Below are 22718 nucleotides of genomic sequence, written 5' to 3'. Positions count from 1 at the left end.
CTATTTGAGTTTCACAGGCCATGGGAGGCATGTGCGGAGTCCAAGCATGGAGGCGAAGACAATGGTGGGTCGATGTTTCTTGAACCTGAGGCCTTTCTTCAGCCGTTGGCTGTTCTCTGCCACATACAGCTCCCCCTGCTGGGCTGCTCCAGATATCCGTGACACCAGCTCCCCGTGAACCACAACCTCCTGCTCCGAGCGCACAAACACCTCCCTGAGCTCCTCCAGCCGTCGCTCCATCTCTCTGATGACACGTTGGCGCTCCTCCACCTCCAGGAGGCGACGTCGTGCTGCCTCAAACTCCATGCTGGAGCTCGGGGTGACCAACTTGGAGGAGGGGGCTGTGGCAGAGGTGGACGGGGGTTCAGAACCAGTTAGCAGAGCCCCTGTCACCCTCCGGAAGTCTCCCATGGAAATAGAGCGCCTGGTGGCTGGAGAGGCCAGTGCCAGGAGAGCAGAGGCAGATGTAGAAGGTGGCATGGCTAATGGAGGAAGAGTGGGAGAGGATGGTGATGGAGAAGGTGAATCTGGTGGGAGGAGATCAGGATGTGGATCCTTGTTTTTAATAGCTGCTGCCATGTCCTCGGTTGTATCCTCGTCGTGGGTGTCTGTGTTTCTTTGTCGTCCCTTCATTACCACTGTTCAACTCTTCCTGAACTGCTGCTTCTGTCCTTGCTGTCAGTGTTGATTTTTGATTTTTTTTCCCCTGGTCTTCCTGTGTCAGAGCAGAAAGCTGCCGAGCAGAGCGCGTAGAGATGTGCGGTGATCCAGCTCGGGAGCTGCTCCATTCATTAATAAGAGATCTGAGCCAGGCTAGTGCCGTCTCTGCATCTGAGTGGTTGTGCTTGGGAGGAGCCTTCTGGCAGCTCATTGGCTGCTGAACTCATGAGCATGTCAGCTGATGATTGGGCAGCCTGCCTCTTTGCTGCTGATGCTGGCAGGCTGTCGTGCCCCTGCTCGACTGTTTTGCATTGTCGTCGTCATCTGGAGCTCTGCCTCAATCAGCCCTGCTCACTCAAGCAAAGCAGAGTGAGGCAAGAGATGCAGAAGTATCAGGTCTCTCGCTCCTCTTTGCTGTTGCTGTTTGGCTCACTCCATAGTCTCTCAGCCTCTCTGCTGCCATTTCTCTTACCAGATGGTCTCTTAATTTCCCTGTTTCTCCCTTTCTCTTGCTCGGATGGTTGCCCCTAGCAACACCGTCTCGACATCAGATGGCAGAACCAGGATGGGAGGGGTGATGCTCCAGTTTCTCTATCCCCTTTATTACCTTGCTGTTCAGAACTATCACCATTTCCAGGTACTTACTCTCTCCCACGTTCCCTCCCTCCTTTGACCTATTTGACAGCTCACATCCTTCCTGCAAACTATATCTTCTATCTATGAGTAACGTTATTGCATACATGTCCAAAAACATATGAATAAACAGCAGGGCACACAAGCATGCATTTAGAATTTCTCTAGTCATTAAAGAAAACTGTATTACTCTTGACATGTATGTACATATTTTAGATAGTACTAAAATGGCAAGGAATGAAGGCTCACTGTTGCTAAGAAACTGTTATTTTCAGCAAATTCACAAAAACAGAAAAACAAAGGGCGAACTGAAACGGCAGTGGTTACACTCACAGAGTGTGATCTCGTGAGTCAAATGTTACAGAGCATTTAACCCGAATTAAAGCTGACATGACGTGGATAATCCTGAATCTAAATACCTTGAAAGTGAATCTGTTACCAGTTCTGGAGCCTACTGAAGGTGAACAGGTCTACCTGCCTTAAATCACTTTGTTATGGCAATGCTGCAACATGAAAACCTGAAACCTGAGTTCATGTTTCAAATCAGAACTGTCGCAGCAGTAATGACCAGTTTCTACTTGACTTGACTGATGATGATTGTAAGTAGTTAAATGGGTGTGATATAAAACCTCTCTTTTTCCTCTGCTCTCTATGATATCCACTCCATTAACAGCTAAGTTTACCCTCTCTGTCTAGACAGATATTGACTGGTTCTGTGGCAGCATTGCAGAAGTGATACTATAATATCAAATGATGATGAAAAAAGGTTCAGGATCATTTCACTACAATACACCACACACACACACACACAGGCGCTAAAACACACAACTGACTAGGCTGACAGAGGTGCATTTGGAGCACTAAGAAGTGATGTTTTAAATAACTGCCGTCGACTAGAGTGATTCCAAACAATGAAGCTTTCAGCAGGTCAGAGGTGTGTGTGCATGTGTGTTAGTGTCAGTGTGCTTGCATATTTGAGCGTTCACTTAGCTCTTTGCTTTTATCTCAGGATTGGCATTGCATTAGCAGGAGTGCTGACTGTACTTCCCCTGCTTTTAGCTTTACTGATGTACTGATCTCTAGAGAGGAGAGCGAGAAAGGCAGAGGAGGTTGAACTTTATGTGCCTATTGATGGAATACATGACAAGAAAACCCAAAAATGCTCTTCAGGTCTTTATCCAGCTGTTCGAAAAGCCAGAGAAAAAGACGGACCTTTCCAAAAGCATCAGAATGATTTAAAGAATGCAAGATTAATGTGCTGCTGAGGAGCAACATAAAGTTTAGTAGACAAAGCTACAATACAAAGGTGAATAAAAATACAGAATGCTGATAAAGTTAAATTTACACAGTTCTACACGAAACATTCATGGATACATTTTATTGTATAACTATGTACTTGAAAAGCTGTGATATGATTAATATCACATTTATATGTTTAGAAAATCCACCGAAAGTTTAACAAGTGTGACAACAAGTGACACTGTGCAGCCTTATGTGGTTTACTTATAGATTTATACAGTTGTGCAATATAAGCATGACTGCTTGAGCAAGATTTTAGGGATCAAGACAAGATGCCTCAGTGGAGTATTTTTTTTTTTTTTTACGTGATGCCCATTTCTGGAAGATTCTCGTGGTTGTGCAACATCTCACAGTTAAAAACCACTCTCTCTAAACTAATCCCAAATAGTGCCTACAACACTACACGCAAAGATTGCCATCATCATTGGCTAACATCTCGAGCAGCAAGACTTGGCCACCTCACAAATACAGGGATGCTTAAGTGAAAAACTGTTTTGACAAAGTCAGACACATGCACTCAGACACATTTGTATGCATTTGCAGGCTCACAGTAGACACCCACTCATATAAGACAAGCTGCTCTATGTTAACTCATTTAGTATGCAGAATTAATTTAAATGCCTAATCCTTCCAAAATACAATTATCTTTAACTCATCATCCTTTATCCCACCATCCATTTCCATCTACGTCTCTCTCCTTTCTCTTTATAGCCAAAATCGTGATGAAAGCCTGCTCTCAATCTCTCATTCCCCAGCCTCTGTTCCAGATTACTTTAATCTGTGCTGTGTGTATGCTGGTGTGTGTGCACGTGGAGGAGTGAGAGCATCTGTGTGCCTTCGCCATGTCCATTCTGCTTTGGGTTCAAATTACCATGATTGAGTATTTTGAGTTTCCTTTAACAAGTTTGTTGTTATCATCATGAGTTGTATGGTGCGTGTATCTACAGGAGTGCATGATAGCAGGGTTGTTCCTTGGCAGGAGTTATACTGATTAGATTACATCATCAGGCTTGAGTTCAATGAATAATGTCTGACCTGCAGAGGTGAGGTTAGGGAGACAGCTGCAGCTCGTCAGACTGTGCTAACAAAAAACTGGAATGATGGATTTGCTGGATTTCTTATATATCATACATTAAGTGAAAACGTGAGCGAAAAAAACGTCAATGTATCCAAAAGAATGATGATGCTGTTCCCAATGTGCTGGATGTGTAAATTAGCAAGTATTCATGATCAAGTTAGCCATAACAAATAATGATACAAAGTGATGATACATCAATGTTGTGTTCACAATTAGTTTGGACCAAGTGGGCAAAAACATAGAAAATAATTGTAGAGTTGTAGGCATTAGTCCACTAGTTATTATCCATTAGTTATTATTGTGAAAGTAACATGATCAATAGGACATGTTATGGAGAAAATAGAATTTTTTGCATGTGAGTATATATGAGAAATAGGTTTATTGAAGACTATTAAATGTACTAAGCTATTTGTTTTTTGTTTTTTTTATTCTTTTTGTTTAGACATTTTTTGTTCAGCAATTTTTGCCACCTTTAGGACTATATGCAGTGCTTTTGATCAATGTTGGATAACCTTCAATGTCGGTGCAGCTATTATCATATACATTGCATGTACCGTGTCATCCATCACATGCTTCTGGTAACTGGATGATGGGTATACAAGCATAAATTCCACCTTGTATGAATTGTGCAGCGTGTGCTGTATGTAGAAAAGCTAGCATTGTGTCTGTGTATGTGTGCAGGGATACAATGAATTATAGTTAGCATAAGATTGTCTATTGTCCTTGGAGACATGCTGTAGAGAGAGTGAGACTGAATGTCACTCCTAGGTTTTTGTGCTTGCATATGCAATTTAACAGAACCACAGGGGAAATTATGAGCAGCACATCACAACTATGACTCACATCAGTTAGAGAAAAATAAAACACAAACAAAAAGACCTCGTTAAATAAAGAGGAACCTCCATGAGAATGTTCACCCCTGGACAATGATATCCATTTTACTTCTCAGATCAGATGGGGACCTACACTCACTCTCACATACACCCATGCACACTCCCACTCTCACAAAAACCAGAGAAAATTCAGCTTCCATTTGAGCAGAGCTGCTTCAGCTGGCAGCTGCAGTAAATTGAGGAGACGGGCCCCGGTTAAAACTGCACCACTCTCCTCTTTTCCGACACAGGAGACAGATGATGGTGATGATGCTGGTTTTCTGCTGCTCTGTAATCAATATCATTCTGCTCCTGCAGGCTGAGCTAGTTCGTGCTTATTGCATTTGTCTTTGTGAAAGAGCAGGAAGTCATTCATTGCAGTGTGACTTACTGGTACTGTGACGCCAGAGCACAAAGGGCAGAGCCCAGTGTGAATATATCAGTGTATGAATGTGCGTCAGTGTATAAATGATTTAAGACTGCAGTTCTCACAGGCATGATTGTGTACAATCTTTCCAACATGAACTGTGTCAGGAGAATGTAGCCCAGTGAGAGGAACCAGCAGCTCCAAAGCAGGAGCGGCAGGTACTATGTGACTATTATGTAAGCGAGTGCTGCTGTGCGTACAGAGGCAGGTGATACTACAAGTTGATACTGTAAAGCAGAGTTTGCAGTAATGGCTCACATAGTTTTAGTGTTTGCATGATGGAGGGAGGAGGAGGAAGAGGGGGAGGAGTATGATGACAGTTACAATGCTACAGGCAAGAGGAGACAGATGGAGAGGCGCTGGCAGAGAAGAAGAAAATGCAGAAAGCTATTTAGATGTAGATATTTCTGTCTCCATTGCCAATCACGGAAAGAGTTCAAGATTAAATATGTACCTTGAATCAGCAGGTAATGACACACTGGTTTAATTAAACGAGAGAACGCGTGTTTTGACAGACAAGCATTTAACTTGGTACACCAGGATTCATTTTGCTTTTACAGAAAACCGAGCTTGCCCTTTATCTCCCTCCAGTGACCATCCGTGGAAACACACCAAGCTGTGTGCCCACTAGAAGCAGGAGCTGAGGGTCAGATAAACTGGAACAGACTGTGACAGGGATGCACTGATCCAACTTTATCTCTCCTGATACCAGTTTTGCTGCCTCAGTTTAGAGTATCTGCAGATACCAAGTACAGATCTAACGACAGTGCTCTCCTGTTCCTGACATTAAACTCTGTGTAACCCACTGTGAGAAACTGCTGATTCTATCCAAGTCTGTGACCCACCATGACTGAATGAATGTAATTGATCAGTAATGTTGATCAATTATCAAGCGTTAAATATTATATTGGATTTTAGTGCCACTTCTAATTTTAGAATAGTAGGCCTGCTATCCAAGGGTTCACTACAAAAAAAACAATCTTTACTTAAGTGTAATACCAGTGGGCACTGGAGTGCCCTTAAAACAGAACAAGACACAGTTTGTCATAGCAACTGAATTTTTAATATTTGTAAGATATAAAAATCTTCATCTTTATCATACAATAACATCTTACCATAAATTCAGTCAAAGGAAGGAGTTTTGCCACCAAACAAGAATTATAATATAACTTTGATCCCTTTTGAGGTAAGACAGCTGGTTCATTGATTATTCAGCCACACAGGTCTTCCCTTCCACACGTTTGGTTTGTTATCATGCGTTATCCATGTAAGACATTCGGCCTCATCTGTAGGCCTAGGCACCAAGCTGAAAGCAGGACCTACCCCATGAGGCTACTTACAATTCAGACACATTTACTCTTCTTCAGGATGTCTCAAGTTGGATGTCAATAAAATGAATACAAGTGATATAAGTATTAGAATCAATGCAAAATTCAGTTGAACACAAGACTGCTGAAGAACCCCCATGCTGACTGCAGGTCTGTGTGTTACCAACAACCTGTGAATTTTAAAGGGGGAGGGAGGCTGTGCTGGAGTGCTCAAATAAAGACAGTCAGCTTTTTCCTCCCTTTTACATTTCAAAACAGGAGGAGAGACCTGTATGGCATAAGGTTCACAGACTGTGATGTGCTCAGCTTATCTTTCACTATTTTTAATCACCAATTTCTTTGGACAAAAAGAAAAGAAACAAAACGATCAACAACAAAAGCAGCCTACACAAGAAACAGCATTCAATATGCATTATTCAAGAAACACAGTGGAAAAAAACTGAAAAAACAAGAAAACAAAGCAAATATAGAATTTTAACATGCCACATTGTTCCTTGGGCAAGTTTTCTTTCACAGAAAGCCACCTATTTTACTAGTTTTTGTAGTAATAAAAATAATAGACATCTCAAATGCCAGCAGGTTAACCAAGCAGAGAAAAGAGGAGAGGAGAAACGAGGAAGCCACATGACATCATCACATCACCGGACCATGCACATGACCCTGCAGCATCCCGCAAGACAGTACACACACACTGCAAGTCATGCAAGTGACACACACACGCACACACGCGCACGCACACGCACACACACACACACACACACACACACTCTCTCTGTAAAACAAAATACAAGAATAGATTGACATTAACCAAAACATCAGCATTTGACATTTCCCAGAATCCATGTTTTCTGGCTGTACCAAAGCCAAAGAGGCATTTATGGCAGAAATGTTTCATATTCATATTAACAATGCTCTTTGAAAAACATTTAACAGCAGTTGGACAGTACTCTGATTTGGCAGCACACCCGGTAATATAAGCTCAACTTTACAAAAAGAACAGGAGGACGAACAACAAAACAGGCAGACAGACAGGCGTGCAGCAAGCTAAATGACAACCGATTACAGCAAAGATGAGGAGAGAAAACTGTCATTGTCACATCGAAAAACATGGCTGCATCGACTCCGTGGCAGGTCATGCACAAACACGCTCACACACACACACACACTCACACACAAGCACACACCCACACAGCACTAATACATCTGCCAAAAACCTGCACCCTTTTTTTTTTTTTTTTTGCCCTCATCGCCCCCATCCATCTTCATGACCCTTTGCTACTCCAGCAGCTGACAAGCCCAAACAATGGAGGATGATAGCAAGACCAGGACAACTGATGTCACAAGATGAGGGCAGGACCACAGTCAGTGTTCCTTGGCTGGTTGAGGCGAGTGGACACTGCGTCCCCGAGCAAGCTGACTGGGTGGTTGGAGCCAGGAGGTGCGGTTTTGGTCAGTCTCCAGTGAGCTGATTGGTTGTTTTGAGTCTCTACAGGGAGGTGGAGGGAAGCTTCTTGACACGCCTCTGGGCTAGGAAGGAGCTCTCAATGGGCTTGAGCTCTGGAGTTGGTTGGGAGTTCTTCAGAGCAGAGTAGGTAGCTGCCATCGCACCCTGTACATAAACAGCAGCCCAAATAACCATCTACCCAAAATGTTCAGCAGTAATTACAGTAATTCTAAGACAAGATGATGATCACAAACGAAGATTATAGCTCTTACAGCACAATCAAATTCTAGTCCTTTATATTACCCAATTGCACTTTGCAACATAAGGTGTGATGCAAAGTGGAATTAAATTGGAGAATGACTGTTTTGCAACATAGCAATGGTAGCTATGGAACAGCTTTAGAATAAAAATGTATGTCAAACTTTCTGTGAGTATTATAACATTTTGATCAGTTTTTTAAATTTCATTTACCTTTTTAGGTTATATATTTTCAATTTTTATTTTTACATAATTTGTTATCTATGAAAACCTGCAATCTAAATCAACAGTGCCCTGTAGGATTATCTTGTAAGGACACAAAAGTTATTTTTACATTACATATTTCTCATCAAAACACAGAAAAACATTGCCAATTAAGTGTTTGTCATCTGTGTGGATTCACAATACAAACACGATGTGGGCCACTTATAAAAGCATTGCTCCATTGAGCTACTACTGTTCAGAAACTCCACAAGGTATCTTTAATTCCAAAATAGTCAGGCACTTTTTTTTAACTGTATGATGAAGGAAAATATAATATGGGATCAGGATTGAATGTTAAATGGCTCAGATATGCCTACTTTAATATACTGAATTTGGTGATAAAGATTATTGTGAGAGAACACACTGAGATCTGTTACCTTGACCAGTTTGGGGTCGTGGTGTGGGAGCTGGCTGTTGGGTAGTTTGTCTCTCTGGACAATCCAGGAATGTTTGAGGACCTGCTTAGCAGTCAGTCTCTGATGGGGGTCCACATGAAGCATCTTGGACACAAGGCTCTGGAAGAAGCACACAGTGAATATGAAACTGATGTTGGGACTGAGGAAGACTGGAGTTTTCCCTGAGTAAAGTCAGGAAAGGAGCTGTCAGGCAGATGTGAGGCACTACCTTGGCAGCATCAGACACAGTGTCCCAGTTGCCTCCAGTCAGACTGAAGTGACCGTTGCCTATTCTGTTAAGGATCTCATTCGGGGTGTCCTCAGGACCGTTGGCAAAAGGAGTAAAACTAGTAGAGGGAAAGGAGACAGTTAACAGAGTGAGTATGAATGGCAGTGAGAAATCTGCTCATGAACAAAGGTCTAAGTGTTGGTATTCACCCAGCCAGCATGGTGTACAGCAAGACTCCCAGACTCCAAATGTCACATCCTTCATCATAGCCCTGACGCTTCAGCACCTAGTAGTTCAGGGAAACACACATTTTAAGACAAGGTCTGAGGAAATTTAATCAGTTTCTGCACAGCTACTGGCAATCTGTGCAGGTAAGTGTCTGAAAAGAAAGTGACTCTGTTCACCTCAGGGGCTACAAAGTTAGCAGTGTAGCATGGGGTCATCAGCAGGCCGTTGTTGGCACGCAACTGCTTAGCGAAGCCAAAGTCACAGATCCTGATAGACTCTGGATTCCCTGACTCGTCGACATAGAGGATGTTGCTGGGCTTCAGGTCTCTGTGAACCACCTGGAGGATGACAGAAGAAGGGAGTAGTAAAAGTTGGAGTGATAAAAACAGCAGGTAACTGGAAGAGCTAATTAATCAATCCCCAGCTTTAAAGTCAATGCAAATCATGCCTAAGATCACTAAAAAGACAGGAGTAAAGACTCCAAAAGGTTGTGTGCTGTGTTTTAGTATCTTGTTGTCCTCACCCCCTGTGAGTGCAGGTACTCTACAGTCTTCGTGATGGTGTGAAGCACAGCGCTGGCCTCTCTCTCTGAAAAGAATTTCTGTTTGAGGATCCGATCCAGCAGCTCTCCTCCACGCATCAGCTCTGTCACCAAGAACACCTGCTTACTATTGTCGTACACCTGACAGAAAAACACACACACACACACACACACACACACACACACACACACACACATATATCACCATCTGGGCATATTTGGTACATTTAACACCCAATTTTCATCATAGGTACACTTCAACTATGAGAGACAGAATGGGGGGAAAGAATCCAGGAAATCACATTGTAGGATTTTTAATGAATTAATTGGTAAATTCCTCGGTAAAATAAGTATTTGGTCACCTACAAACAAGCAAGATTTCTGGCTCTCACAGACCTGTAACTTCTTCTTTAAGAGGCTCCTCTGTCCTTCACTCGTTACCTGTATTAATGGCACTTGTTTGAACTCGTTATCAGTATAAAAGACACCTGTCCACAACCTCAAACAGTCACACTCCAAACTCCACTATGGCCAAGACCAAAGAGCTGTCAAAGGACACCAGAAACAAAATTGTAGACCTGCACCAGGCTGGGAAGACTGAATCTGCAATAGGTAAGCAGCTTGGTGTGAAGAAATCAACTGTGGGAGCAATTATTAGAAAATGGAAGACATACAAGACCACTGATAATCTCCCTCGATCTGGGGCTCCACGCAAGATCTCACCTCGTGGGGTCAAAATGATCACAAGAACGGTGTGCAAAAATCCCAGAGCCACACGGGGGGACCTAGTGAATGACCTGCAGAGAGCTGGGACCAAAGTAACAAAGGCTACCATCAGTAACACACTACGCCGCCAGGGACTCAAATTCTGCAGTGCCAGACGTGTCCCCCTGCTTAAGCCAGTACATGTCCAGGCCCGCCTGAAGTTTGCTAGAGAGCATTTGGATGATCCAGAAGAGGATTGGGAGAATGTCATATGGTCAGATGAAACCAAAATAGAACTTTTTGGTAAAAACTCAACTTGTCGTGTTTGGAGGAGAAAGAATGCTGAGTTGCATCCAAAGAACACCATACCTACTGTGAAGCATGGGGGTGGAAACATCATGCTTTGGGGTTGTTTTTCTGCAAAGGGACCAGGACGACTGATCCATGTAAAGGAAAGAATGAATGGGGCCATGTATCGTGAGATTTTGAGGGAAAACCTCCCTCCATCAGCAAGGGCATTGAAGATGAAACGTGGCTGGGTCTTTCAGCATGACAATGATCCCAAACACACCGCCCGCGCAACGAAGGAGTGGCTTCGTAAGTAGCATTTCAAGGTCCTGGAGTGGCCTAGCCAGTCTCCAGATCTCAACCCCATAGAAAATCTTTGGAGGGAGTTGAAAGTCCATGTTGCCCAGCGACAGCCCCAAAACATCACTGCTCTAGAGGAGATCTGCATGGAGGAATGGGCCAAAATACCAGCAACAGTGTGTGAAAACCTTGTGAAGACTTACAGAAAACGTTTGACCTCTGTCATTGCCAACAAAGGGTATATAACAAAGTATTGAGATGAACTTTTGTTATTGACCAAATACTTATTTTCCACCATAATTTGCAAATAAATTCTTTAAAAATCAGACAATGTGATTTTCTGGATTTTTTTTTCTCATTTTGTCTCTCATAGTTGAGGTATACCTATGATGAAAATTACAGGCCTCTCTCATCTTTTTAAGTGGGAGAACTTGCACAATTGGTGGCTGACTAAATACTTTTTTGCCCCACTGTATGTGTTTTTATACTCACATCCTTCAGGGTTATGATGTTGGGGTGCTGGCCATACCGAAGTAGAATCTCAATCTCCTCAGAGGGGTCTGTACTGGTCTTTTCAATCATCTGTCAACCACAAAAACAACAGTGACAGAAAGCTCATATTTTAACTTTACTTCTTTCTCTTTTTTTTTTTACTTTGTTCTCTGAATTTCAGAGTACATCAGTAAGGAGTAGTCAGTCAGCTTCACTAACAAATAAAGTTTGCTTAAAACAATTTGGCATCTTGCCTTCAGCGCTTAAGTGGTTTGTATTGAGTTGAATGTTACTGAGCTCATACTACAAAGTGTATGCCGTGTGTGTGTGTGTGTGTGTGTTCATACCTTGACAGCGTATTCTGTGTTGGTAGTTTTGTGGACACATCGTTTACAAACAGAGAAGGACCCCATGCCGATGTCTTCCTTCAATATGTAGCCGTCGCTGAACAGCAGGTTCTTCCCGTGTAACTGCTACAGAGAAGGAGTTGAGGATTGAAGAGAGGTGGTGAGTGAGGGTGTGGAGGACTGGCAGAGCCGATGAGAAGGAGGGATGTTATGTTATGGGTTTGTTTCGGGAGGGAGCGGAACCTATTTCAAGCAACATTTCTCTGTCATTGTGAAACTACCTCTCTCATTCTACCACACAGTCAATTACCTCTCCTGCCTGGCATGAAACAGGATCTACAAAAAGCCAAGTAGCCTTACATACACCTTGCACATTCTGTCTCCCTTTCTTTACAACCACCACAACTGCAATGCAACATACTGAACTTTGACCTTTGTGAACCATTACCGTGCTCCTTAGATAAATAAAAGCTGTAACTGTGTTAAGAGATTGGTATTTTCTTTAAATAGCTGTACTTTGTTCAGTGATGAATCCAACACAGTAACAGTAAAGAAATCTAAATAGATTTTTAGACTTAAAAATGGATCTCCTGATACTTAGTCACAGTTAAGAAACTTCTTAGTCTGACCTGGACCACTGGGTGCGGCGGGGGCTGGACTGGCTCCACTGAACCTTCCTCATCCAACAGAGTTGATGCAATAAAGCTGAAGCCTCTGAAGAGCTGGTGAGCTCCGGCACTGGGGGGCACGCCAGGGGAGTCTGAGAGATAAGGAAAGTCTAATTAAATAGGGGATAATATGTCTTAGAAGTAACCATACTTATGTAATTTTCTTTATTAGCTCTGCTATAATAAAATGTTAATGCATTTTAATGGGGCTGTGTTGGGGAAAAAAAAGATGGGAACAGACATCAAGTAATGGAGCTAATACAGTGGCACCAGGCGAAGATTCAGCTTTAATCTCTCACCTTTAGGAGTGCGGGAGGTGAACTCAGAGTCAAAGTAGAAGGTGTCATCTGGACGCGCTACCGCTGGTTTGAACGGAGGCTTTACCTCTTTTCTGAAGAGTTTCTGAGGGAAATAAAGAAGTATCACACCATTATTGTTGAAGTTTTTATTTCCAGAGACCGTGACTGATGGTTGGTCTAAATGAAAATGAAAATTTTTTACAATATACTTGTAAAAAGGAAATGGACATTGATTCTGGGTCTGAAAAGTGAAGCCAATGCAGAAGAGCTACATTGTTTTTAAAAAGGCCAGCAGGAACGACTTCACTGGCTCCAAAAAGAAGTCAGACTAAATGAAAGTCCATGACAAAATAACCTTTATTCTCATTTATTATCTCAGTAAACACTTTCTTAATGAGTTTATGGTCTCAATTGCTAGTTCAAAGTCTCCCTCAATATAGCATAATGTTGGTTTAGTAAATGATCCCATTTAGAGTAAAATAGACAGGATAAAGCAGGGTATGCTTTAGGGCAGGGCTACCTTGTGGCTAACCAATCAAGGGTGATCTTCATCGAACAAACGTCACTTCTGGCTCCACATCCAAGATGGCGTCGGCCATAAAGCCAAACTTAAGGCTTCAAAATGGCAGTCCACAAACCAATGCCATAGTGGCTACTTCTAGTTCTACTACTACATCGTCTTCTACACAGTCTATGAGTATATACTACTACTATAATACTATCATATATTAAAATGTCCTTCAGACACTCACATTCCAGTCGATGGTGGAGAAGAAGCCATGTCTTTTGATCTCCTCTGCACCATCAGCACAAGATCCTGTAAAAAGAAGAAAAAAAAAATCAGGAATCTTAACAAATGAGAAACATAAACAGAGACATAGGCTTTACCGTTCTTTAAGAAAAAGTGTATATGTTGCCATTTGTGACCGTCTTGTTCATGAGCTGATACTAACCCAGTCTGTTGGCAGGGTTCCTCTTGAACAAAGCCCTGAGCAGAGACTGGGCCTCTGCACTCAGGAACTGAGGCATTCCCAGACGCGCCCTGCGGGGAGAGACAGACGGCGCACAGCTTAAATCATTTCCCCAGATATCCAGTGAAGCATTTTGAACAGCAGCAGTACGTGACAAGCAGCTTGCATTGGGTTGTTTTTACACCCAAAATATACTCACTTCAGAATCAGGTTCATAGTTTCTTTGCGGTCTTTCCCTTGAAACGGCAGCGCTCCAGTCAGCATCTCAAACTGGGAGACATAACATAATTGTTATGGACGTGCATAGATAAATGCAGTAGAATATTTATGTTAAAGAAGCTCTGTGTTAAGTGAAATACATTTACCCATGTGTTAGCGTTTAAAATAATCTAAAATGTTATTTCCTACTAACCATTAATACACCAAATGACCACCAGTCAGCACTGTGGGTGTGTCCCTGCCTGTTCACAACCTCTGGTGCCATGTACTCAACAGTACCACAGAAGGAATACGCTTTCTTCTCATGATCAATGGCTTCTTTACACAAGCCGAAATCTGTGAAACAAACCACAAGCGACAGTCAGCACAGCTCCCTACTGCAAAATGCTACTTAATTCTATTATTCTGAATGATTTGCAGTCTAATACGCATCTTATTTTACAGTACTTTCAAAATGTTCAATGCACTGAAATTAAAACAATACAATAAACACTGTTTTGAATCACAGTGTAAAAGCAGCAGAACTGTCTTGAACATGAAGGCCACCTTTCAGCTCACAGCATTTATTCTGTGTCAGCATTTTTCCCCCTCTGAAGCTCCATCAGTGTGACTTTTTATGTTGTCTCTCTATAATCTCTTAAGGTCACCTTTGATTCAATGTTAGCAGGACCCGGGGCGTAAACAACTGGCGGTGATTATGGATGACGATAGAGAAGATAACATGGATAGAGAAGATAAAGTGTAATAATTAACTTGCTCAACATGTACAGGCCCATATGCAGATATCTGGAGTCGGCGAGATAAGGCCGTTTCCTCACTATGAGTAATGAAGGTCAACAAGGTAGGAGAGGAAAGTGTGTGTGTGTGTGTGTGTGTTTGTGTGCCTGACAGAGAGACTGGGTGCAAAGGAAGGAACAGGAAACACACCTGTGAGTTTGATATGTCCCTCCTCATCCAGGAGAATGCTAAAAAAGAAAACATTGCCAGATGTTAGAATAATGACTAAATAAATAGTCTTTGCACCTTAATAAGGCAACCTATTGATTTTCGATTACTAACAGTACTGTAAAGCAGTGTTTCGATTAGTGGGTTTGTATCTTGTGTTTTACTAGTGTATGCACCTAGCAAGCATGGGGGAACTGCACATCAACAACTGCTGGCGGTAATGTACCATAAAATGTGGCTATGCAGCAATTAAAATGAAAGAAAAAAGACCACAAGCTGATGTAAACAATGCAGGGTTCAAAACTTAAAAGGCCTTGCTAATGTTTAATGCAGTAGGTTTGCACTGATAATGTTTGTTAAGCCTAAGGGATGGACACAACGCATTTTGCTGTGGAAAGATGAATCTAAATGTTTAAAGTGCAAATTGAAAATTCTACTGAGCACCTTTATTGTGCAATGCAATATATTATCTCATATGAAAGAAAGGTTTTGTTTTAATTTCAAGCATTAAATTAAAAAACCCATCAATGCTGATCCAGGTTCTTGGCGATTGCATTTATTAGATTATTCCAAATAAAAGCCTCTTCGGAGAGCAAGGATAAGAGCTTTTTCATAGAGACTACAAGACATGCATATGTCTCAGTATAAATTCAACAGAACTGAGATTTGGCTTTACAAATGTAAAAATGTGCCAAGTTCGACGTGCATGACTCTGGCATATCTTGATGGTTTTGGATCCAAGAAGCATAGCTAATCAAATATTCATTTTCTTATATAAATGTCTGTCTCTATCAGCATGCAAATGTCAATTTGCTCTCACTTTTCAGGCTTGAGGTCCCTGTAGATGATACCCAGACTATGGAGGTGGTCCAGTCCTAATGCCAGCTCTGCTAGATAAAACTTCACATCCTCCTCTGTGAACATCACCTGGGAGGCACATACAGAGAGGAAGTGGGGAAAAAGACAGAATGAAAACGACTGCCCCTAGGCCAGCAAAAAAAATAAAAAAGTAGTAAAAGTAGTAAAAAAAAGTAAAGACACAACCTCACCTCTTTGGAGAGTCTAGTGAAGAGATCTCCTCCTCTGAGAAAGTCAAGAATCAGGTACAGTTTTCCTTCAGTCTGGAATGCTATAAATACACACAAGCTTCAATCAAATCTGATTTAACGGTAAATCAGGAAATGTGACGAACGTTTCTGGAATTTAAAGCAATAATCAGTGGATGCAAATACATTTTTTTCAACATTTGGGAAGTGAAGCAAAGCTCCAGGCCTACTCACCATAGTGCAGTTTGACAACAAATGGGTGGTTGACATCTGCCAGGATGTCCCTCTCCATCTTGGTTCTCACACGGTCTCTCACTGAGGGACGAAATAGAGTTCAGGAGTATATATAAAACTTTAACACATTTTCAGTTTTCGTGATTAGCAGATGTGCATGCAGCATGTTGTTAAGTTGTCTCTGTTGTTCCCCAGCGGGTAAATAAATAATTTTGTTGAGTATACTCTGCTCTGACTGAATGGTGAGTAAGGTGAATCTAGTAGCATATTCCTACACATGCTGTAAAATAGGAATACATTCGTGCTGACAAAAATCACAATTTAAAGATGCAAAAATAAAGTCTGTGCATGTGCACTCATAGAACTAACCACAACACTTGGGGGGATTGTGTGAAAAAGAAACAAAAAACAAAAAACACCACAAGTGTTGTGGTCTTATTTGCGCGAACTAAGTTCAGCTGTTTGTATTTTTCTATGAGTTACAGGAAGAGCACACACCCTCTCTCAGATGAAACTGAGGGCACTGCCACTTGAAAACAACAAATAATCATGTGTGAACTTGGGGCTAAGAAAAGTGCAGCTTTATAGAAATGATGAATACGGATTTGTGACAATTAAACAGATTTATTATCTATGAAACTGTAGATTTCTAAAGTGATTAATCAAATAAAGAGCCAGGAAATAATCAAAAATGCTAATTACAATTTTCTGGGGTTAACTTCTTCAAATTGTAAAACAGAGAAAAGAGTCTTAAGGAAAAGTCCTGATATTTAAGAAACTGGAACTGGCAGATTCATTTTCAGCACCATTACAAACACAGACAAGTCACTGTAATTCATGAAATGGTTGTAGTGTCTGATATGTTGGTGAGAAAACATTTGCTCCACTCAGCAAGACGGTTTGTCAGATTGGCCGCAGAGCACCTCTCCTGCACCTGGTGGTGCGCTGTAGGACACGTATGTAAAGTCAACAGCAGTACAGGAAATTCAAACCTTTTCAGCTGTGGTTACACCCTCTGACCACAAAGCCTTTATAGTTACCCACTTTAATGACACCATTCAAGCACATCCCGGCTTATTGTACCTTTGAGTGTGGCCTTCTTGAGGACCTTCATGGCATACAGCTGGTTGGCATCGGGAGGGGTCACCTTTCTAACCAGGAACACCTGCAACAAGCACAACAAAAACACCACAAAACCCTCTTACATACTTAAAGTCTGAGAGCGCAAAGGATGCTGAGAACAACGTCAGATAGTAGAGAGAGCAGTAGTGAGTGTATGTGTGCTACCTTGCCAAAAGACCCCTGTCCCAAAACTTTGAGCAGTTCAAACTGAGAGGCATCGGCCTTCTCTGAGCCTTCCTTGACCACATGGGTAATGTTGATCTCCTTAATTTCTCCATCTTCCTGAAGAGGGGAAAAGGATAATACAGCAGTCAGTAATCACAGAACAAATTGCTAAAACATTGAGGATAGTGTATGCTTGCAAGAACTGTTTGAAGGAGAGAAAATGTCAGAGACTGTTTGCTGTGCGGGAGTGTCTCCTGCTGTAAATAGCACTATATCAAAATAAAAGCACCTCAGAAAGAGGAAGCACAGTAAAAGATTTAGATGTACTGTATGTGTGTGTGTGTGTGTGTGTGTGTGTGTGTGTGTGTGTGTGTGTGTGTGTGTAACAATGACTGATTGCACCTTGTCAAAGTATGTTTTAAGTAGTTTCGGGAAATGATGGTGACTGCAACATAACAAGCAAGTGACACTAAACTGTTTGAGCACATTTAAACATTGCAAAATAAAATGCCTTCAGTGTTTCATGTCTATATTTTGCAACAAGGGACTAAGATACAACTTCTCGGGTTCTTTGCAGGGTGGAGCCCAAGCACTGCTGACAACTTCACCTCATGAAGACTTGCTGCTGACCTGGTGTCAACCTCACCCACAACTCATCTAACACCCTACAGAGAAGCATCAAAGCATCACCGGCAACCATCAACAACAAGTCTCTTTCTAGACACTGCCTTTTCGTTTTTCTCTACTCGTAATCCCATGAGTTTTTCGCCTGAGGGTGACAATGAGGCACAGTGCTATGGTTACCTGGAGGGAGTGTTTTAAATTTAACAGTGCACTTGGTGGGTTTTTAACATTTCTGCCCAGGAGGTTCACAGCTACTTAAAAATTTGGAAGAAGAAAGTAGGACACTCTGTCTGTTCCAATGTGTTACCCTTTGAATTTGTCCTCTGCAGACCCCAAATACGACACACAGCATATTCACAACTAATAATAGACTAAACATCTGAATCTCAGTCCAACTGGGAATGGCGGCTTATAAAACACATTAAAGCAGTGCCTTAAAATATTATGATTAAAAACAGAGTTGAGTTGACTAGTCAATTAATCAAAAGAATTAACTGATGACTAATTTGGTTTTAGTAGTGTACAGCATTTATCTACTTAAAATACCACATATTTGCTGAATCCAGCTTCTCAAATGTGACAATTTGCCTGTTCAGACTAAATAAGCAATTAAACTGCATCACTTTGGGCCTTTAAATTTTAATTTTTCTTCTGTTTTGATACTTGGTGGATTAAATTAGTGCTGAGGGATCACTCCATTCATTTATAGCATAGTACATATAACAATAATAGTTTTATTATTTGATTATTTAACAAATTCAGTCATTTAACAAGCAAACACCAAACATTTTCTGCTGTTTTTCTCTATTCGTGCATGATTGTTGATTGAACATCTTTTTGTTGTGGACTGGCAGTTAGACAAAATAAGCAATGTGTGAACATCAGTTTGGTTTCTGGGAACTTGTGATGGGCAGCTGTTGGGCAATTTTCTGAAAATATTGTTTGATCCACTGAAAAAAATACAGATTAATAGAAACTGAAAATAAGCATTAGTTGCAGCCCTCAACTAAATAATCTATCTATCAATCATGAAAAAACCCATTTCATCAGTAATGAAAATGTTAAGTTTCAAAAACACACTGTCAGCAGCCAACAGCACAGGCCACAGCAGTGTGGGATTTTATTTGACAACAGGAAACCAGAGTTGGGTGAACACGCAGACGTTCAGCTGCACCTTGTTTCTAAACAACCACCAATAACACCGAGCCACATTTGCACTTTGCATGTTCATTTAAACAAGACTAACGCTTAATGACAACATCAGCCCCACTAACAGCTCTCTGGTGACTACTCAAGATTCATCAATATCCCAAAATGAGGAGGTGTCACTTTACCGTCCAGTGGTTCCTTGGTGCAGGTAAAGTGTCAGTGCTGCTGCCTGTTGCAGCTGTTGATCTGCAGCTGTTACAGTGAGCAGGGCCGCTCGTCAAGGCTTTGCTCTTTTTTTTGTGCAGGTAGAGAGTCAGCAAGCGGCTCAGCTTGAACTTTCTCTTGTCCTTCTCCATCTCAGCATTGTTCAGACTTCTGCTCCATCATCCTACCCATGTCCATAACAAGGCAAACACGATGCTACCTCACGTAAACCATTTTAAACCTCACCTCATCTCACCATGAGCACACTTTAGACTCATTTGCACACTAATGTCAGGAGTCCTTCTGTGGACAGCACGTAAATATGGAAAAATCTCTCAGCCTCTGCCCTTTTTCTATTCTCTATTCTCTCCGCAGGGGCCCTCTGCTACAATTTTCATCAACTCTTCATCTTCATTTTGTCTTCCATTATCCCTCCTGTCCTCACACGCTCTGTTTCTCTGTCTGATTAGCCCTGTGTGTCCTCAGTGACTGACTGCAGCTGAAGTCAACTGGAACCGAAGCAGGCAGGAAGGAAGAGCCTGCTCTTATTCTCACAGTCCTGCACCCAACAAGTCACACGCACGCCCGCCCACCCACACACACACACACACATCTGTGGCTAAGAGAGAGAGAGAGACAGAAAGAGAGAAGTATAGAAGGAGGGAGGGAAAGAAAGGAAGATTGAAATGAAAACAATACAAAAAAGTGAAAGAAGTTGAAATAGTTTGAAACCCAGCTCTATGACATTTCCCTTTAACCACAATTCAACAGAGTAGATGCTGGAGGAAGGATGGAGGTCGGCATTGAGAGGCTGAGGTGTCCCCTCTCAGTGTCAACAAAGGAGACAGGATTCAGACAACTCACAGCCTGCAGATGACGAAGATTTTCCCGTCTGTGGCCAGGCATGTCCTGCTCTTCCGTCTCATAATAGACTATTCGTGCTCATCCTGCCTCTTAAAACAGCTCTCAGCGGTCCTAAATTGCCCTCTCACTCTTTTTCTTTCCCGCATCTCTCACTTTATTTCACTTCATATAGTGAATACCTCTTTAACAAAGAGAAAATATGCCATTACACACACATATATAGCGCATGAGTCAACTTCTCTATTGAGCAAACACTAGTGTAATCAAGCTGTCAGCAGACCTACTTTTCATCTGATTACACTGCATTGCAGTCCATACTCGGAAAGAAAGGGCTTGATTCTAGAGTTCAATTTCTTGAGTGCAGGGAAACAAAAATGCAAAAGTATGCTAGCCTGAAGTGGATAAAACACAGACATGTTATTGTAAGCAACAGTAAGCCTGAGTGTGTTTGCTTTAGCAAAGGTGGAGCTGCACAGTGGCCTGATATAAAGCAGCTGTAAAGCAGAAGTGGGGAGAGCTTACCTGGGCTCTAATATTGGCAAAGTCTTTCTCTATCCAGGTGATATGAGACTCATTCTGGGAGGGGGGTCGTGGGTGGTTGTGTTGGAATGGAGAAGTACACATATGTTACAAAAAACATACTTGGCTTGCATTAGTAAATTTCAATACAAAGGTTTCCTCCCCTTATACAGAAATTTAAATGTACTAGATATTAATGCACAAGTACCCTTGCACGTGCAACCCACTAACACACACTCATACACTCACACACACACAGACGGGGGTAGAATAGGGCAAGATGGTGATGGCTGTCAAACTAGTGACAGGAAACCTCTCTTCCCTCCTACCTCTCAGTTCCTCTTTTCATGAATCGAGCTCACTTCCTTCCTGCTTAATGATTTAAACGCGTTTATCTTAACTGCAGGGAACCCCTTTTCCCAGCATTAAGTTTGAATTTCACAAAGCTTATCCGAGTGATTACACATGAAGGTGCTTGCGATATCTAGAATCTAAAGAATTAAGTGACACTCGTACTCATTTGACAGTTTAACTGTGTCATTTGAGCCTTGATCAGATGGTCTCTCGATCCTCTTAAACTGAAATGAGTTTCTTGTTTAAGACTGACCAGTTTTATGACCACTTAGTTCAACAATGTATATGCTGAACACAAGGCAAGTAGATCAGGATCATGCTGGCATTTTAAGTGTGCACCTGGATTAGCCCTGCCTTGGAACTCAATTGCTCTTGTAGATTGAAAGGACAGAATTTTGGATTTGAAACCAGCAAAGCACGGTGTGATTTAGTGTCTGAGGAAGTGGACGATAAACACATCCTCATGCATTTCCTCGCACATTACAGCTGGGAAGATGGCAGCTCTGCATCACATCCACCCACACAAAGGAAGCCCCTTCCCAAAATACCACACACACACACACAGACACACAACTGCCTGAGGTCCTCTGTCCCCAACACATTCATCACCCCGGTACCACCCACACTCAGAGACACTCACTTCACATCAACTGGCGGCTAATGACGATGACAATCACACAAGAAAAAAGCAGCAACTTGCCTCTTGTAAGCGGGTTTTAGTGCGAAATATGAACCTCCACATGTTTGAGAGCAGATATTTCCATGTCAGTGAATCTCTGTGACACTCACTGTCTTACAAACACACAGCTTCTGTGTAAGAGTTAGTTAACTTTTTCTGTGTGCAATACCACAATGACAGATGCAATCTGCATGCAAACACACACACACACACACACACACACACACACACACACCAAAATAGGAAGTGAAGTAAAGTTATAAAAATGGACATGAGCAGCAGACTGACTCGCTGGACTGACTTGTTGGGGGAAAGAAATAGTTCCAGAAGGACAGGAAGTGGCTCTTAGGAAGTGTTTTCTCATTGAGAGAGAAAAAAAAAAAAGCAAGGACAGGGAGTGGTAGAGTGACAGGGAAAAGACACTTGTGCAGGAGAACAGCAACCTACTCAACTGTTTTACACACTTTGCTGTTAAGTTGAACAAAATATATTAGCTTTGCATAATTATGCACTGTGGGTGATTACACAAGCCTCTGCTGGCAACCACGAGTTCCTGAAAAAGGGGAGGGCAATGATTGCATGGTGAAGCTTGTCAAGAATATGAAGGGTTATTGAGAAAAAGACAATCCTGTTTGAAGTTTGTTTTTCTCTTAGAATCTGGCTAAAATCCAATAAATCCTTAACGTTTCTGCACAACACAACTTTCATGACAAGGTTCTGGCATATTTTCACCATCCAGTTAAAACTAACCAAATGGGTCAACGGTGATTAGAAGTTGTATGTGAGCCAGCGCTTGCACCCTCGGTTAGAAAACCGGCGAAGTTTCTGTCAGACAGACATGGTGTAATGCTCTTTGACAAACACAAGG

General features: G+C 41.9%; 2 protein-coding genes across 4 annotated transcripts in view; both read right to left on the bottom strand.

The window, feature by feature from the left end:
* LOC139211762 (TMF-regulated nuclear protein 1-like) lies at positions 1-770 on the bottom strand. The gene has a single exon (XM_070842129.1). It carries the CDS (start codon positions 631-633, stop codon positions 1-3), a length of 633 nt encoding a protein of 210 aa, XP_070698230.1. The 5' UTR covers positions 634-770.
* Positions 771-6015: 5245 nt separating this feature from the next.
* The window catches only part of rps6ka1 (ribosomal protein S6 kinase a, polypeptide 1), a 43242-nt gene continuing 26539 nt past the window's right edge, over positions 6016-22718 (bottom strand). Inside the window, exons 1-21 of one of the 3 annotated variants that reach the window (XM_070842260.1) lie at positions 19416-19933; positions 17458-17574; positions 17254-17335; positions 16171-16251; positions 15940-16019; positions 15711-15817; positions 14873-14910; positions 14139-14281; positions 13926-13996; positions 13709-13797; positions 13508-13572; positions 12756-12858; positions 12418-12548; positions 11789-11914; positions 11442-11531; positions 9639-9797; positions 9292-9453; positions 9097-9173; positions 8888-9005; positions 8641-8778; positions 6016-7906 (exon numbers count right to left, since the gene is read on the bottom strand). In XM_070842260.1, the coding sequence (XP_070698361.1) occupies positions 7784-7906; positions 8641-8778; positions 8888-9005; positions 9097-9173; positions 9292-9453; positions 9639-9797; positions 11442-11531; positions 11789-11914; positions 12418-12548; positions 12756-12858; positions 13508-13572; positions 13709-13797; positions 13926-13996; positions 14139-14281; positions 14873-14910; positions 15711-15817; positions 15940-16019; positions 16171-16251; positions 17254-17335; positions 17458-17574; positions 19416-19586 (2271 nt within the window). In that variant the 5' untranslated portion in view covers positions 19587-19933 and the 3' untranslated portion in view covers positions 6016-7783. Of the gene's footprint in view, positions 7907-8640; positions 8779-8887; positions 9006-9096; positions 9174-9291; positions 9454-9638; positions 9798-11441; positions 11532-11788; positions 11915-12417; positions 12549-12755; positions 12859-13507; positions 13573-13708; positions 13798-13925; positions 13997-14138; positions 14282-14872; positions 14911-15710; positions 15818-15939; positions 16020-16170; positions 16252-17253; positions 17336-17457; positions 17575-19415; positions 19934-22718 lie in introns of those variants that run through there. The other 2 variants (XM_070842261.1, XM_070842262.1) reach the window with 2 other exon arrangements.

Source organism: Pempheris klunzingeri, chromosome 13, assembly GCF_042242105.1.
Source record: "Pempheris klunzingeri isolate RE-2024b chromosome 13, fPemKlu1.hap1, whole genome shotgun sequence".
NCBI lineage: Eukaryota > Metazoa > Chordata > Actinopteri > Acropomatiformes > Pempheridae > Pempheris > Pempheris klunzingeri.
Note: the sequence above shows the minus strand (reverse complement) of the source record. Positions and strands in the feature narration are given on the sequence as shown.